The sequence below is a fragment of the Trichosurus vulpecula genome, chromosome 3 (assembly GCF_011100635.1).
Source record: "Trichosurus vulpecula isolate mTriVul1 chromosome 3, mTriVul1.pri, whole genome shotgun sequence".
NCBI lineage: Eukaryota > Metazoa > Chordata > Mammalia > Diprotodontia > Phalangeridae > Trichosurus > Trichosurus vulpecula.
Window position 1 is genome coordinate 56,670,419 of NC_050575.1, and position 17,954 is coordinate 56,688,372.

Sequence of the window (17,954 nt, forward strand, 5' to 3'; positions counted from 1 at the left end):
TGAGCAGGATACTAAATCTTGGTGTTTTTTGTTTTTTTCTTGTGTGCTAAACTTTTGCTGTAACATATCTGTGATTTCAAATTCATCATATTCATTTTTCAGACCAGATCTGTATCCTGCCCTATGGTTTAAAATTGAATCATATAGCTTTTGTGCTAATTATTACAGAATTCCTAATGTTTGGCTAGTGTTTTAGAATCCAGATTGCTAAATTAGCCAACCAGAGTCATAGGATTAGTTTTCTGATAGTAAGATACAATAGGTTTTTTTGGTTTTGCACATAAAGGAAAATGTATTTTATTTTCCTTATTGGAATTCTATCATCAGTTGAGTTTCTCGTTGCCACTCCCAAGACAGGTTGGCTGTCAGTGAAGTATGTATAAGCTGCATTTTTTTTTCCTACACCTGTACAAGTTTGTTAATGGTAGTGTTACCCATGAAAACGTTCTTTCGATTTCTTCTCTTTGCTACAAGGTGAAGACTTCAAAATTCATGTTAGTCCTCTTTAAATGTACATAAGATGCAAAAGTTACTTTTTATTTTTAGTCTAGCTTGTTTTCTGTACTTCCTTTCTTTGGGCCTGCATTTCCTCATCTGTAAACTTGAGGGATTGAACCAGTTGATCTCTTTAAGTTCCTTCCAGCTTTTGAGCAGGTTTTGTGGGTAGATAGATATGTATTGAATGCATGTCTTTTGTTATGGTGTGCTTCATTCTTTTCCTCTGTGTTAATGCTTGAACAGTACATACTTATTTAACAGCATTTCTACTGTCTAGCTCTTTACTACTTTTGGTAGCCCAATGTTTATTATTTACTACTTATAGGCAGATGTTGGGGACCACATTTCTCTGGCATATATTCTTACAGGAAAGCTGGCATTTTCTGCTATACCTTTCCACCAGCAAAAACAGCTCTACCAAATTAGCACACTTGCCATTTTGTTACAGAGCTACTTTTAGTGAATTTGCAGCCAAGCATGCTAAAGACTCCAGATTCAAAGCAATTGAAAAGATGAAAGATCGAGAGGCCTTATTTAATGAATTTGTAGCAGCTGCAAGAAAGAAAGAAAAAGAAGACTCGAAGACCAGAGGTGAGAAGGTAAGGTGGTTTTAGTTCCAGTGGTGTGATTGATGGGAGTATGAATGGATAGTGACTAAGCTGGTGCTGGGTTTCTAGTACTTCAGTTTATGGGATAGTTCAACAGTTTTACAGATTCAGTTTGGCTTTTAGTTATTTTCTAAAATTTCATTGTATAAGTCTTCTATCACCTTATAGGTAGAATTGCATAGATTAGTAACTTTTAAGTGAAATGTGTTGTATTGTTTTAATTGGTTTAATATTTAGTCTTTTAAAGGCAAATAGTGACATTTTTAAGGTGATGAAAATGAGAGGTTTTTTTTGGCCTGGAAAACCCAGAACTAGTTATTTTCATGCCTGCTTATTCAGTGGTAGCAGTACAATTTCAGAATTCTTTATAAGTGGTAACATTTACATTTCAAAGAACTTTTTTATCTCTTTCCTGTGAAAAGGTAGCATTTTTGAGACTTAATCTTTCAGTAAACATCTTACGTATAAATTGCTGCTTATCAAAATTAAAGGTCGACCATTAAATTTTAATGAATTCCAAATGTCATTTGACAGCAATGTCAAGTGTGGAGCAAGAGCTCGCCACTGGGAAGGCAGGCTGGTAGGGAGGTGGCATCAGTAGTGTACCATCAAAACATACAGCCACCCTCCTTAATGTCCCTGTATGTTGTGTGAATGGAGAAAAATAACCTCTGGGGCCTAATCATTCTTGACATTTGAAATTGCTAACACTCTCTAAAGTAGAAGTAATGCAAATTTGATCTATTAGGAGATGATGAAAAGAAAGCAACTTTGCTTCTAGGAAATAATACTTTGATATGTAATATTTAAAACAGTATGATAATGATATACTTGTAATTTAAATGACAATTCTAGATAAATTACTCGTCAGAATTATTCTAGTCTTCCTAATTAGCTGTTTTATTGGGCATCCGACAAAGTAAAACTGTTCAGAAGTACCATTGACATTTTCTGTAAATGATTATGCTTTCCAGAGGAAGTAACACAATTACATACTATATAGACATTTTATATACTGTATTGAAACTATGCCTATGAAATTGTTAAATTACTTTTGAATTTTAGAAATAGTTGATTTCGTGAGTTAAAGAAAAGATAAAACTGTTTTGATATTGCATGACTGTTCTTAGACAAGTTGATTGTTTCTTTTTTGCATTTAAAAGTACTGTTCTTTTTCTAAAAACCTTTTGTAACCATTTTATGTATTCTGTTTTATAACAAGTGGATAGACTTTACAGTTTTGTGCTGTGCGGCCTGTCAATCAGTTCAGTCTGACAGCTGTCAATCACTGACACGCAAAGTATTATGGGATTCCCTAGTGAGGAAAGAATTGGTATCTCTGTGTGGTGACTTTAGCCTCCCGCAGTTCCGGTACTTTACATTTTTTTAGTTTTTTTCCTTGTGAAGTGATGAGAGTTGTGCCCAGAATGTGTTAACTGAAAAAAAAAAATTGAGACATTATTACATCTAAATACACCTAAAATATTTTCAGCCTTATTTTCTTTTGCTTTTAAAATTTTAATTCTTTAAATTCTAACTTTGATTTTGTACTATTAAAAATAAGGCAGCAAATGATGAAGTGAAGCTTTCTCAGCCAGTTTTAAGTTTGCAAATTTAATTATTAACTTTGGATTCTACACAGAAATCTTTAAAGTAAGGGTTTTAATATGGTAGGTTTCACTTTGATATTTTGAAAAGTGAGGTTAGTAAACACTTGAGTATTTTTGTTAACCACTTTGACAATTTTCTTTTAAAAATATATGGGGACACTTGTTTTCACTCTAAATTTTATTATGTTTTCGAATAAAAAGACCAGTAACATGAATCTGTATGTTTACAGTAATCATTTGTAACTTTACTTGGTCTTATGACTGTAGTCCTTGACTTTGTGGCATTAAAATGTGTCATTTAGATAGCTAAAATAGCCATGTTTCAAAAATTGCTTCCGTATTTTATATTCTGGCCTTACTTTAGAATCCTTGAGAAATATTATCTTGCTAATGGAATGTATGCTCCTGTGGAGACTCTTTATTGTAATTTAAAAAAAAAAAGAACTGTGGCTCCAAATGCTGTCCATTTGGGTTTGGAGACCACAAGTATCTCTTCAGCATCTCTGTAAATAGCGGGCATCATAGTCATGTGTTGGTTTTTTTTTAATCTTGTGGAAATGCCCTTAAAATATTAATGGATGCTTTGGTTTTTTTTTTTTTTTTACCATAATAATTATTGAGGCAGTTTTTTTTTTGTGGAAATTGAAGAAACAGCTGCCTTAGAATTCTTATTTATGAATAAAGTGACTAAATTTGGTGAAATTATGGCTTAAGAATTGGCTTGTTAACTCTTACTCAACAGTATATCTCATTCAAGAAAACCTACCTCTAGAATTGTGGGTCTGCTTCAGATATGCTATTTCTCCATCACTTTGTAAAACAGCTTCATTTTGAGTCAGAAATTTGTTCTAGATCTTCCCACTCAGTAAACGAATACTGGTATTGTAATTCAAAGAGAGACTTTCCTTCTTCCTCAAGTACTTGCTAAGAATGCAACCATTTTCAAAGAAAAAAATATTCGGGGAGAATGTGAGAGAACTTGTTGCACTGTTACTAGGAAGCATATTGTGTGGTTGTCAAGGCATAGTTTTTGAACCACCGCTAACAATAAGTGATTTTTACCAGCTATTTAAGTAATTCTTTCCCTCAGAATAGTATCAAGAATAAGCCAGTCAAAATCTTGCTGTGAAGGGAGAATGGAATATTATTGCAAATAGTTTACAGTATTTCTTAGTTATGTATCATACATTTAAAAAACACAAAAAATTTAACAATGCCCTTACTTTATAGGCTTCACTTAGGCTATTTGAAAGTGCTCTTAATTTGTATAAATTTCTATGGCTTAGAAAGATTCATGTTTGATACTGCTTGCATGTTTTATTTTACTTGGAAAGACAGCTTTCATGTAGTGAAATGTTTCACAGAGGTTTTATGTTTATCTTGTCAGATTCATAAAAGGCAGACTGGATGAACATCAGTGATTTGCTAAGCTATATCCCCAAATGGTTTCTTGATCTCTATTGAATGAAAGATCTTTAATGGGTCTGATTGACCTAAACCCAAGTATGAGTCAAATTCTGTAGTAGAGATGCCTGTAGCTGATTGGTTCTTTATTTTAATTCACTCTATTACGTGGAAAAATCTGTTTTATAGTTTATTTTAAGAGTCTTGGAACCTTTCAGTTGTCCGGAAAGGCACATAGTTTCATAGACCAACATCAATTTCCCTTTTTAGTCCTGTGGTGTGATAAATGAGAGTGGGGTGGAGGTCATGGGTTTGGAATAGAGTGGGGAGTGCTTTATTTTTGTATCCACATATCTCCATATAGTGATGAAATAGGCCTGACTCCATTCCTGATTTCTCATTCCCTGGGACAACAGGATCTGAGAGCGATGTGAAGGCAGCATGTTTAATACCTCAGGGAGATGTATACCTGCGGTTGACAGGTTCTGAAGGCAGTCTTAAGATCTTTTGTCCAAAAGATGTAAGCTGCCCTGAATGACACCCAGAATGAGAATACCAAGTGAGATATGTAATTCCCCCTAAGGGTAGAAACATACCTCAGTGTTTTTTTCTTTCCTGTTTAGAAAAAGATGTTTCTTTGTAGCAGTATTAAAGGTTAAACCATCATTTAGTATCTGTGATCCAATCTGGTCCCTTATAAAGTTCGTGATCTGTTTTGAGTTGCAGTAGTGGTAAATGCAATCCAGGCTTTCTTTTCTTAAAATAACAATACGTTATGACAAACACATAAATACTAGAAATGTCGGTTTGTACTTGTCACTTAGAATCAGGGAATAAATATATTTTTGATTAAATTCTGAAATTTGACCATATATATGTAGTACTATTTATCATAACTATCTGCTTTACCCTCCCTATCTACCACATTTCTTTTTAAGAATCTTAAGCAAGTGATGATTCTGTTGGATTTTTGTCTGCAAAATTTAATGAAATTTACTTAGCCTCCTTGATTAAAAAACAGAAAAATTTTACCATGTTACTTGTTATAATAGCAATAAACATTCATTACCATTATATGAAACTAATAAGTATTTCACTGCAACTCATTACAAAGTTTCAGTAAAAAATCAAACCTAGGTCAAAATAAATTCATACTTTGTGAAAACATCTAAGACATGAAATTATAGTTGTGTAAGAAATTGTCCTCATTTGTCTTAAATGTTATTCACCAAAGAAATAATTCATCTTTGCTTTGGTAGATCTCAATCAAGAACTTTTATGATTTGGCAGACTTAAAAAACTATAAATAAAAAAATCTGCTATCTTTGCCTAAAAATTAGCCAGCTATATAGATCAGGCACTCTGTAACATTTTATATACTTCTCATCTTTAAGGTAAGTCAGCATTTTTTTCAAGTAGCAGTTATTAGTAAATTAATTTCTTACAGTGTGCTATTTTTCTTTCCCCATTTCATATCCTGTTTAAAATGTAGATCAAATCGGACTTCTTTGAACTACTATCTAATCACCACTTGGATAGTCAATCTCGATGGAGCAAAGTAAAGGACAAAGTAGAAAGTGACCCACGTTACAAAGCAGTAGATAGTTCATCAATGAGAGAAGACCTTTTTAAACAGTATATTGAAAAAATAGCCAAGGTACATATTGTATTTATTTGTAATACTTTATATCCTTAAATGGTTAAAAAAAGTATATTTGGCATGTTCATCAATACTGCTTTAACTCATCAATAGAAGTTTTTTTTGAAATCCATTTTTGAAATTTACATTCTTAACAATAACTGAATTTGAAGAAATCCTTGATAAGCTACTTACTCTAATGGAGTTGGTGGAAAATATAATCTTGCTTTTTGTAGAATTTAGACTCAGAAAAAGAAAAGGAACTGGAGAGGCAAGCCCGAATAGAAGCAAGTTTACGGGAACGGGAGAGAGAGGTTCAGAAAGCTCGTTCAGAACAAACAAAAGAAATAGATCGAGAAAGAGAGCAACATAAACGTGAAGAAGCAATTCAGAATTTCAAGGCTCTTCTTTCTGACATGGTGAGTATTATACTAATTTTTATTTTGCTTTCTCATTAAAAATCTTTGTTAATTATATTCTCTGAACCTTTTTTAGGTTTTACTTTATATTGAACTTAATTGTAAAAGTTGTATCATTTGTTATTTGTAAAACTATAAATATAAGGTGAGGTCGCTATTACGCTTTAGTTATCTAGCATAGACAGGAATAAATAGGTATGGATAAATCATTTTTCAAAAAACCTGAAAATAATACTATTGATACCAGAACTTTCTTTTTCAACTGCTTTGTTATAAATCTTTCCCCACTATTCATCCTTGACTATTCTCATCACCATTTCTGCTTTTTGCTATCTGCTCTTCTCTTTCATTTTCTTTTTCTAACTTTTTTTTCTTTTCTGATCTTTTCTGTATGGCACAGTGGAAGGAATGCTGGATTTAGAGTTGGAGGACTTGTATTCAGATCTCACCTTTGCTACCACCTCTGTGTTCTTGGGCAAATCAGTTGTCAATTAACTTCTCTGCCTCAGTTTTCTTATCTGTAAAATGAGGACGTTGTACTAATGGCTTTTCAGGTCTCTTCCAGCTCTATTTCTGTGATCTAGTGATGTTTTTATATATTATCTGTTGCCTTTTCAGCTCTCAATTATTTTCATTGCTGCTCATTTTCAAAGGCAGTTTTGGTTGCTTCAACTTTGTGATTTCTCAAGATGATTGAGGGTGCTGCTTAAGTGGAATAGTAACTTGTTGTGGTTTTATGAGGACTTGAAAAATTCTTGTTTATACTTCCTCAACTCTACACCCCTCTATTTGTTTACTTTCTGCTAGAATATTTTGGGGAATCAAGACTTTGATACAATTTTTTGAGATCATAAGAAGTTTAATGAATAAGAGTTGTGTATTAGCTTTTACTGCCTTTCTTTTTCCTACATAGGGTTCAATAGCATTAGTGAGCAAAAAAAAGACAGGATTTCTCTCTGTTGAAGGAAAGTTCCCAAAAACTTATTTGTAGGTCTCGGGGTATTCAGCTTTTTGAGAATGTTTCTTGTGTTTTTATTTCTTAATTTGACATAATATACTGATGTCTTAAAGCAGTTTTATTCTCATTTTGCTGAAAAACTTACTGATTCTTTGAAAAAGTGATTTACTATAACAAATTCCACTGCATTGCACTCTGTGTATTTTAGTGCTGAAAGGACCTATAATTTCATCAGCATAGGTACTTCCTTCAGTAACCTATCTATAACTTAGATAGTTTTTCAGAAATAGAGAAAACTGTAGCTGAAAAATTCTAAACTTAGGTAGGTTAGTCCTTCTTTATGCAAAGCCTTTCCAACTTGCCTAAATATTAGCTCTGCTAATACAGTTTTCAAGACTGCAGGCTTATCTTCATGTGACATTGAGGCACTGGGGAAGAGTTTTAATGGGTTCATTTCATATTCCTTTTAATCTGGTATGTTATCCTGTGCCATGTTTCATATTTTTAAATGCAGCACTGATAGCATTTGTAACTGAGGATATGTTTTTGAAGGCTGTTTGATTGGGAGTATAAGTTCTAACAAAGCCCACTAAGGTGGAAAGTCTTCATTTGTAGTCCTGGTAAGAGACATCTTAGCCATTTCAACATTTATGCAGTTATCTGCCATGTATAAGGCACATCTAGATTGTGGGGAAACAAAGGCAAACAATGAAACATCCCCTGCCATCAAGCTTACATTCTTTTGGGGGGTGTTCAACGTTGTACACAAGTGAGTATGTATGTACAAAGCAGTTTTAAGAGAGGTAAAGTGCTAACAACTGGAGGATCAAGAAAGGCCTTGTGTAGGAGCTGTCATGTGAACTGTGCTTTGAGGTGAAAGTGAGGAGAGATTGCATTTCTGACTTGGACTGCTTCTGCAAAGACATGTAGGTGGGAGACAGAGTATTGTGTACAGGGAGCATCTAATAGCCTGTTTGACTGGAACAGAGTGTGCATGAAGTTGAGTAATAGGAAATTCAACTGCAAAGAGTTGGAGAGCTAGATTGTAAAATGTTTTAAATGCAAGACTGGGGAGTTTATATTTTACCCTAGGGGCAGTGGGGAGCTATGATTTTTGAGTAGTAGGGTGACATGATCAGATGTGTTAAGAATATATTTTTGGAAGCCATATAGAGAACGGATTAAAGAGAAAAGAGACTGAAGTCAGGGGAGACACTTAGGAGGATATTGCAGTAATCTAATAAGAGTTAATGAAAATAACTAAAGTGTAGGTGGTATGAAAGGAGGAGAGAAAAAGGGGATAGGTGTGAGAGATGCTGTGGAAGTAAGATTGACAAAACTTGGCAACTGATTAGGAATAGGGATTGAGAGAAGGAAAAGTCATGGTGACTCTAAGGTTGTGAACCCTTCTCATGAGAAGGATGGTGATAGTGTAAAAACACAGTGGGGAAGTTTAAATACGGGATAGGTTTGGGGAGAAAACAATGAGTTTGGTTTTAGACATGTTGAGTTTTACAGTTTATAAAAATCCAGGTAGAAAAAAGCCAAGGTGAGAAATTTGGCTACCAGAAGATAAATTATTTTGACTCCTCAAGATTTCATATACTAAGGAGATTAGAATCTGCAATAGGAATAGTGAAACTAGTGAAAATCATGAATCTTGAAGTAATTGAAGTGTTCCACTAATCATCAATAAGGATGTCTCCTTTTCATAGGATATGTTGTCTTAATCTTATTTTCTGAATGACCTCAGTGTTTAAATACTGCATTTGAAGTTTCTCATTTTCCTTAGGTTAATCAACTTGACATTCATTTGAATGAAATATGAAAAGGTGTCTGAGTTTGGTGAAATGTGAAATTCCTATTTTTTTTTTTTCTTAAAGGTTCGTTCTTCAGATGTGTCATGGTCTGATACTCGGAGAACTCTCCGAAAAGATCATCGATGGGAATCTGGCTCTTTGCTAGAAAGAGAAGAGAAGGAGAAGCTTTTCAATGAACACATTGAAGCACTTACCAAAAAGAAGAGGGAACACTTTAGACAACTTCTGGATGAAACTTCAGCGGTAAGAAATGGATTCTTATCTATTTGTTATGTTTTATTCTAGATAGGAATAGCTAAATAACTTGAAAAAAAGAAATACAAATTTTGACAGTTATGGTCTTTAAATTTTTATTGCTACTTCCTTCAAAATTTTTTTATTTCCCTTTTGCCTTTTTCATTTTCCCTATTTTAGAGAAGTCTTGAAGTATATTTTACCCAGCGGCCCTTTTCAGAGACTTTGTTTAGCTTCTTTTCAAGTTTCTATGTTATGTTTGTTCCCGTAGTTAACCATAATATCCTTTTGTGTGATCATTGATCACCTCTCTTGGACATAGATGTCCTTCACTTCTCTATTTTTGATTCAATATCATGGCCCATTTTCCTGCAGTTTGTGCACGTTTTTATCCAGGTCTTGCTCCTAAGTAACTGTTCTCTTTTTGGTGAATGGTATCTTCAAAAGTTATGATGTTTGCCCGTGTAAATGCAGGGTTTGCAGGTGAAATGTCTTAGGCCACCTTGAAAATATGGCCATGAAAATAACTCTTGTGGCAAGCCAACAAAAAGAAATTGCATTAAAGCTGCCTCACTGTCCCTAACTAGTCCTGTTACGCTTGGGCATTACAAGAGATCTCAGGTCAGTGTGTAATATTATGTACCATATGTGCTGCAGTTTGAGCTCCCCAAAAGAGTAAGCCACATTTATATTTTTATTTATTTGTCTTTTTGAAAGATTACACTCACATCCACTTGGAAAGAAGTTAAAAAAATTATTAAGGAAGATCCACGGTGCATTAAGTTCTCCTCCAGTGACAGAGTGAGTTTTAAAATTTGTTCTTATTGTTATTTGTTAAGTATTTTATAAGTAATCACTGGCAATTATAAATATTAACTGAACAGCAGTACCACTTGCCAATGATTTGAGTCCATAGTTTAGGCTGCCTTATTATGCAGTAATACTGTGAAACATGGTGATGATGGTGCTTGTTGGTGAAGTGTTTTTATCTTAATTTTAATCCCATAGTCTGTAGCTTCATCTAATGATAAAATATACAGTGGAAATTTTTTGAATAAAAATCTTCAGTTCCTGGAATTGAGCCTATGTGAATTTAAGCTATTTGTACTGCTATAGATTGTGGTTTGAACATACAATATCCCTTAACAGTGCATATTATTATGCCCAGTATGGGTTCAGTAAATGTTATATTTGTATAAATGTAGATTTCTGTCATTATGTGCTGTGGAAACATTTTATGAATATTTGTTGCTGTATTGCTTTAATTATTGCATGGTATTTATTTCAAATTTTTGCTTCTTTCCACTACGTGGATTTTTAATGTTTGAGATTTTAAATGAGTAGAATTTTATCCTACTATATCTTATTTAGGTGTAATATACCTTACTCTGATTAAATCAATTTGTTGTATAAAATAATTGTTGTAAATGATGGAATTCATAAACTTTTGGATCATTTACCAAGTATTTTAATGTTACTAATCATCTTCCTACAGAAAAAACAAAGGGAATTTGAAGAGTACATCAGAGATAAATATATTACTGCCAAAGCTGACTTCAGGACACTTTTGAAAGAGACCAAATTTATAACATACAGGTGTGTGCAACAAATTGTTTCATATCAATGACCATTTTGTCCTTACTAGTCCTTACTGAACAGGCCAAATCAAACTTTTCATTCACACACATGTTGACATGTTAAGTTTTAGGAGTAAGAGGCCAGATGCTCAAAACTGGATCCAATAACTGTGGGCATAATTTTTTTTTTCTTTTTTGGAAGAAAGGGCCCAGATACTCATTCTCATTTTGTCTAGCCCCACCCCCCTCCCACCCAGCCAGTGTCTTTAAAAAGTGATCTTTATTTTTACCCAACAGTTTATCTGTTACGTTCAACTACAGCATGAAAACCATAGCCCATGAAGATACTTTTTTCCCCCCACATTTTCATGAAGTAATTTCTTCTCCCTTAGTTATTCAACGTAGCTGAAACATTCTAAAGCTATAAAGTCATCAGTTTAGACTCAACAGAATATTTTTCTTAGAGAAAACGATTTTCTGAGTTTATTAAAATGAGTACATAAAATGTAAAATCGAAGTCTTAAATTGGATTATTCTGCAGCGTGCTCAGTTCTTTTTTCTCCCCCAGTAATTGTTATCAGTAAAATATACATTTTACATTGATTTAGAAATCAGTATGCAGAGAAGCATTGTTGTACTTATGCTTCTACCTGGCTTCCTTCAAAAAAATTATTTGGAACGTGATTTAAGGGTACATGCATGGGAGGATAGGTAGTGCTGAGGGTGTGGTTTTTAGATATTTTGTCATTTGATATGGCTTTTGGACTTTTTGGTCAGGGTCCTTAATGTTTTGCATCAGCTTGGGCTTTTAAATTAGATGTGAAGTAAGACTTCTTTCTACATTTTTATAGTTAATTTAGTGAAAGATGTGAAAGTGAAAGCTTGTGAAAGATGCTGGGATTGGCAGCCCCGCAGACTGAAGTCCTCTGTTCATCCACAGAACAGGTACAGCACGGGCAAGATTTACCCACCCACCCTCAGCCCTGATCTGGAGGGACCACCACTAGGGGTGGGAGGGTAATTCAGCTTCTGAGGCCCTTTCACTCCTTGAAGTCTTTGCTGAGACGACCTACAAAGGTGACCACTGCAGTGAAATTTTTCTTTTTTTAAACTATGGAAACACAATTAGGAACTAGACTGACATCGCCAGCTCATTTCTGAAAGGCCTGTGGGCAGCAGTCAGTAATTCTTGGGCGTTTTTCTCTTATTTCAGATCCAAAAAATTAATCCAGGAGTCTGATCAGCACTTGAAAGATGTAGAAAAGATTTTGCAGAATGATAAGCGATATTTGGTACTTGACTGTGTGCCAGAGGAGAGGCGCAAACTCATTGTGGCATATGTTGATGACCTGGATCGACGAGGTCCACCTCCACCTCCAACAGCCTCAGAACCTACAAGACGATCAACAAAATAATTCTGACATAACTCTTCACACCAAGGGTATCTATTAATTCAAAATGCTTGCATGAGCCACCCATCAGATTTTTACATAAACATATATGAGTCAACCTATTACAAAACCATCTGAAGAGTGGAGGAAGGAGCTGCATTTGTGAACATGGTTTTTGAACAAAGAACTCTGGAAATATTTATGCTTTTCTTTGTGTGGCATGACTGACATACTCAAACATCTAGACTGTCTCTAGTAAATATAAAAGCTTGGAACTAAAGATTATCCTTATATGAGGTGTGGAAGTCAGTGATTTTTGATGACATTCTTCCTAGCAGTGTTATATATGCAAGACCCAAGGAGTGGTTTATGGTCTGAACTTGTAAGATACAAGTGCCACAAACTTGGAACAAATCCAAGTTGTTTTTGTAAAGCAGGTAAAAGAAAAACATTGCTAATTAAATTCTCAGCTGGCAGAGGCTAAGAATATTGTAATGCTCCTGCTTTTGCCCCAAGTCTCTAGAGACCAGTTTAGTTTGAATTTGTTCACAGATGTGCTTTGATTATCCCTCTGGATTATAGGCAGGAATCTGGTTGCTTTGTCTAAGTGAAGATTTTTCTGGTAATTTCTTCTTGGATATGGAAACACAGTTGATAACAATGCTTACCAGAACAGGACGGTTGTATAAACACATTTTTATTCACCATAGAAGTATCTATATCAATTTCTGGATTAGAGAGTTAATTGCCCTTCTGGGTAATCCTTGTAAACTATACTCCTGTTTGAATGTTAAACTTGTGTTTCTAAAGTTTAATTTTGAAATGTTTGAATTGTTCAGTTTATGTATTTGAACTACAATAAACCAACCCTTTTTATATGTGGATTGTATATGCTTAATGTTAAATAACCTGTAAAGAAAATTTGTTTTAAAATTTGTTCTTAAAAGAAGCAGAAAATGGAAACTGCACAAATGAAATCTGCTTTAAAAATTTTGATATTGCATATTTTTTTTAAAGCCTTGAATGCATATTTTTTTTAGAGCTTTGAATGTGTTATGGAATTATTTGCAGTGCAAAAAGGAGAGGGATTTAAAAGGATTCTTTTTGTGTTCACTTCCTTCAGCTCTGTCTTTCTTGTCTTACATAGTAAGCAAAAACTATGTTTTTGCTTTTCTTATTTTAATTGATGCTTTATGCATTTCATGGCAGTGCTTTCAGTGTATCATGCATACTTCTGTGATACTATCACTCTTTGACTCCTCATCACTTTTTAGCTCTGTTGTCCCATCTAAAACATTAGTCTCTTCTCCAGTGTTTCCTCTTGGGTGGGTGAAGGGGAGTATCATTTCTATAAGGTGTTTATTTCATTTCCCTTGTTATTTCACCATCACTACTACTCTCCCCAAAGCCCACTTTAAAGGAAAATGTGCCAGATATAGACTTATACATGTATGTTTATGTGTGTGTGTGTGTGTGTGTGTGTGTGTGTGCGTGTGTGTGTGTGTGTATGTGTATACACACGTATGTCACCTTCCCCAGTGCCTACCACAGTACCTTGCACATAGGTGCTTAATAAATGTTTGTTGAATTATATCTAGGTATAACATTTAGATGCACATAGGTGTACGTATAATTGCGTGTATAGAATCAACTATATCAGACTAAGTTGGAGCTCTATAAATTTGATTTAACTAGGTTTTTTCTCCCTTTGTTTTGCAGTTCACTTCTGCAAATCCATTGAGTAATGTTGAGTACTGTGAGGAGGAGTTAAAGTGACCGTTTTCAAAACTGGAGGAATTTCTGTGTTATTATAGATAATACTTAACTGTCCTAGGTAGATTTTTTAAAAAAAGTTACTAGACTGTCTAAAAATTTTTTGTCAGGACTTTGAATTTTACAAATTGCTGTTTGCTCAGTCATTGCCTTCCTCCTCTCTCACAGTGACATTTTTGATACAAATGGGCTTGCTGACATTTAAGTAATTATGTCTTGAAATATTGGAAGGATTATTTAGATTGGGAATCAGTATGTGTTAGTGCAAATGCTCCAAAGCCCAAGTTCCTTTTTTATAAGGTATCAGAACTTGAAGCATGGGATGTCAAAGCTAGGACTGTATATCTGATGCTTAATAGCAAGTATTCGGTTAGTTATCCGTCCTACATGTGCATCTTGAAATGATGTTTAGATAGCCAACTCTGTATTTTGACAAGACTGAATATATAATTTAAATTCTTCTTGAGAATTTTTTGTGCCAGAGACAAGGTTAACCCTGCCTCAAAACCAAAAAAAAACCCCAAAACCCAAATAAATCCGTTTTTGCCAAATAACAGTTTTGATTTGACAACATAAGAATAAGAGATTTGGAACAACAGATAATCTGCTGAGATAAAATTGAATAGATAGAGTATGGCATGTTTGTTTTTTATTTGTTCACAGGTAAAAATGAACATCAACAATGTCATCTTAGATTCCATATTTAAGGTACATTGAGAACATAAAACAATACAATTTGTAATAAAGCATTGAAAGTTACTTAATCTGTAAAATACATGCATCACTAAACAATTCTTTGGGCTCTTGGGGAAAGTAGTACTGCCATGAGTTATGTTTCTGTGGCCCACAAGCATAGTGATTCAGTTATAAGGTGGGGGTAAATATAAACAACCCTCTACTTCACTTAAGCATCTATAGTATAAGTAAGAAACCCCACAAGTTTTCACTTATTAAAAAATGCTTTTCTCTCCACAGTGTCCACCTCAATTTCTTTATTCTACCTCTGTCCTCTCTTTTTGCCTTAAGGCATTTCTGAGTGAGCCCTACAATGGAAATATACTTAGAAACCCCATTAGAATTCTGGGAACAAAGGTAACTAGTCCCAATAGATGCTTTGTGTGTTGTAGGAAAAATGATGCGTTTATAATTACCATGCATGTGGGAGATAATATTTAATCAGTCATAGAGTTCTGGACTGGTAAGGTCCCTATTATGGGTATTTTCCTATATATCTTTATGGGGACAGAAAAGTCTGATAACTGTTGGGGTTTCTTTTCTAGTATTTTCTGTTTTCTTGCCTTTTCTCCTGCATTGTCATTGCATTTTCACTTTCTGTCCCTTTATTAAACCAAGTTCTCTGCCTATCTGTCTTCTTCTCTTCCCTGTTACACACCCACCACTGCTGTCATTTGGAGAAACTGTTGTTCTAGATGTTAAAGTGAGTTAAGTTTGAAGCCCTAGTTTTATAATTGATCATGCACTTTGAGAGACAGCCTTCGGGCTGTAACAGGAGCCATACCTTCAATTCTAAGAGAGGTCCTGACATAAGAGTAGAGAGTGTTAGAAGGAGATACTTTCAAAGTCTTTAACTGGTAGGGTGAGAAATACATCCTACTTTTCTAGCAGTAATAATAAAAGCATTTTTCTAGCACTTTAAGGATGCAAAGCACTTTGCACATTTTATCTCAGCTGAGTGAGTTAAATCTTAAGTTTTAAACCTGAAGGATTTTCAGGTATTGGGTTTGGTGAGGTGGGAGTGACACCTATAAGGAGAGCCAGAGTCCTGTATTTTCCTAAAAAGACAGAACAACAACATAATGCCAAGTTACGTGAGTGATTTCAAATCAGCATGAACACTAGGAAAAATGTCAAGTAATTCTTAGTGTCTAACTTTCTTGTAGGCAGCTGGTTAGTTGGATTTGCCAGAATTAAATAAAACTTGTTTGTTTATGCTTTGAAAAAAACCGAATTCTGATTCTGTTAACTTTATATTTTGCATTTTGATTGTATAAAGTATAAATTAATTTGAAACCATAAATATTTTAAAATAGTTTAGTGGATTGGCCCCTTAGTTCTAAGGACGACAAAGTAATGGGTTCAGGTCCATGTCACCTAGACCACAAGTTTTGTGTGAAGAGCCACTTTTATAAAGCCACAGAATTCATTCCATTGTCCAATCAGCTCTTCTGTCAGTTCCATGTGTTAACAAGGAAAAGAATGGGTGAAAAGGCATAGTGTAAACTCTAACCTCTGAGGGGAAAACAACTTAAGATACATTATACTTGAAAAATTTATTTAAAGTAATCTGAGCATCATGAATATTTCTGCTAATGTAAGGTCATTCCTACTTATTAGAAGTATGATTTGGAAAGCTTTGACAGCAAGACATTTCTTGAGCACAACCAAGAGCAAAGATAGTATTAACAGATTTTTACCTAGCAAAATCTTGATCAATATTGGAACAGTATAACAAATACAATAAATACACATCTTCATTTGGCTTTGGAACTTGTAATTTCATTTACTACAACCTGCTATCCCAGAATCATCATGTTCCCAGGGGATAGGATCATTGTCTTGCTCAGAAGGGACTCTGTCCCTTTCATGCCAAAACTGTTCCACATCAGGTAGTCCAGGAATCTCCTTGTCTGTTCTCTCCTCGCCAGAGGGGGAAGATCCAGGCTTCTCTTTGTCTGGCACAGTTGGCAGGGGTTCTTGAGATGGGACATTATCTGAAATGACCTGTGAGTTACCGGCTGGTGTTTCTTGAGAATCTGGGTCAGGTAGAGGCTTTTTTGATGTCAGCCATTTCCAGAAATCTTTGAAACCTTTGAATTCCTCAGACATCACTAAAAAAATGAAGGGGTCTGCAGAAGAGATGGAAAACATAAGGACTTGAGACAAGGCTATAAAACCTTGAGGTGGAACAGGGCTTCCTGTCTTTAGATGCCATACCCACAGCCAAGCTATCCATTCTGGTAGCCACATGATGGCAGAGGTTATAGCAACACTTAATAGCATCGTTGTGAGTCGCCTAGATCGGATCTGGTTTCTCAGATTTTGAGTCTTGGTTCCTCTGCGTTGGTACCGGCAATAAGCCTTCCAAAAATACATCCCAGCAAAGAGCAAAGGAAAGCAAAATACAAGGAGAGGGTAGAGCTTACCGAACATCGAAGTGAATTCCTGAGCCAGGGCTGGTATGTCCATGATGCACATCTCCACCCCTTCATGGTACCTAAGGGTACTAAAGAACCATTCAGGCAAGGGTAAGAGGCAGGCCATGGCCCAGATGACTATGAGCACCGTCCATATTGTGCAGTTATTGATATTCACTTGCTTGGCTGGGTTGCTTACATACATATAGCATGCCTTTGCTACCACAACAATTGTAAGACTCTTGGCTGCCATGCATGTGTGTGTGAACCAGTCAGAGGATTTGCAGACAAACCATCCCATATCCCAAACGCCTTTGGAGTATGCAGCTGCCCTCAGGGGTGCAGAGAATAGCAGAAGGAAGAGATCAGCTAGGCTCAGGTTTAAAATCAAGGAGTTGATCATGGATGATTTTCCTTTCCAAGCACCGTGTAGGAGGATGCCAATCACACACAGGTTCCCTGCAAAGCCTACTAAACAGATTGCCACCAAGAAAGCAGGAATGATGGATCTCCAGTCCTTGGAGTCAGAGGGCTGATAGCCTCCTGCAAAGTGGAGTCTTGCTAATGAAGTGTTCATGGTGCTGAAGTTGGAGTCGAATGAGTCTGCTGCTAGCACAATCTTTTCTGTTAGGAACTCTCCCTTGTCAGCTAGCCCCTCCTACAGATGTGTTTTCTTTAACTCTTTTGCGTAGGAAATATTCTTTCGTCAGATTTATCTAACACCACCCATTCAAGTCTCCCCTCATCCTTACTCCCTCTATTTGACCCTGGAAGACGTTTGAATCAGAGCTTGTCTGGCTGCTTCATGCTACAGCATGTTATACCTTCAATTCCAGTGATTGACATTCACCATTGGGAGGTTGGTTTT

At 35.2% G+C, this 17,954-nt stretch overlaps 2 protein-coding genes across 6 annotated transcripts in view; one reads left to right on the top strand and one right to left on the bottom strand.

Annotated features, from left to right (window-relative positions):
• The window catches only part of TCERG1 (transcription elongation regulator 1), a 61,664-nt gene extending 48,516 nt beyond the window's left edge, over nt 1–13,148 (top strand). For 4 of the 5 annotated variants that reach the window (XM_036750504.1, XM_036750506.1, XM_036750505.1 and 1 more), the window contains 7 exons: nt 947–1,097; nt 5,613–5,777; nt 5,996–6,178; nt 9,020–9,199; nt 9,908–9,991; nt 10,686–10,786; nt 11,981–13,148. In XM_036750504.1, coding sequence (XP_036606399.1) covers nt 947–1,097; nt 5,613–5,777; nt 5,996–6,178; nt 9,020–9,199; nt 9,908–9,991; nt 10,686–10,786; nt 11,981–12,182 — 1,066 coding nt within the window. In that variant the 3' untranslated portion in view covers nt 12,183–13,148. Of the gene's footprint in view, nt 1–946; nt 1,098–5,612; nt 5,778–5,995; nt 6,179–9,019; nt 9,200–9,907; nt 9,992–10,685; nt 10,787–11,618; nt 11,713–11,980 lie in introns of all 5 variants that reach the window. The other variant, XR_005009898.1, reaches the window with a different exon arrangement.
• Nucleotides 13,149–16,448: 3,300 nt separating this feature from the next.
• Nucleotides 16,449–17,696, bottom strand: GPR151 (G protein-coupled receptor 151). The gene has a single exon (XM_036748639.1). It carries the CDS (start codon nt 17,661–17,663, stop codon nt 16,449–16,451), a length of 1,215 nt encoding a protein of 404 aa, XP_036604534.1. The 5' UTR covers nt 17,664–17,696.
• Between the last annotated feature and the right edge of the window lie 258 nt (nt 17,697–17,954).

What these genes read in the sequence shown, in the direction of transcription:
- GPR151 (XM_036748639.1), bottom strand. Translation starts at nt 17,663, where the DNA reads ATGAACACTTCATTAGCAAGACTCCACTTTGCAGGAGGCTATCAGCCC.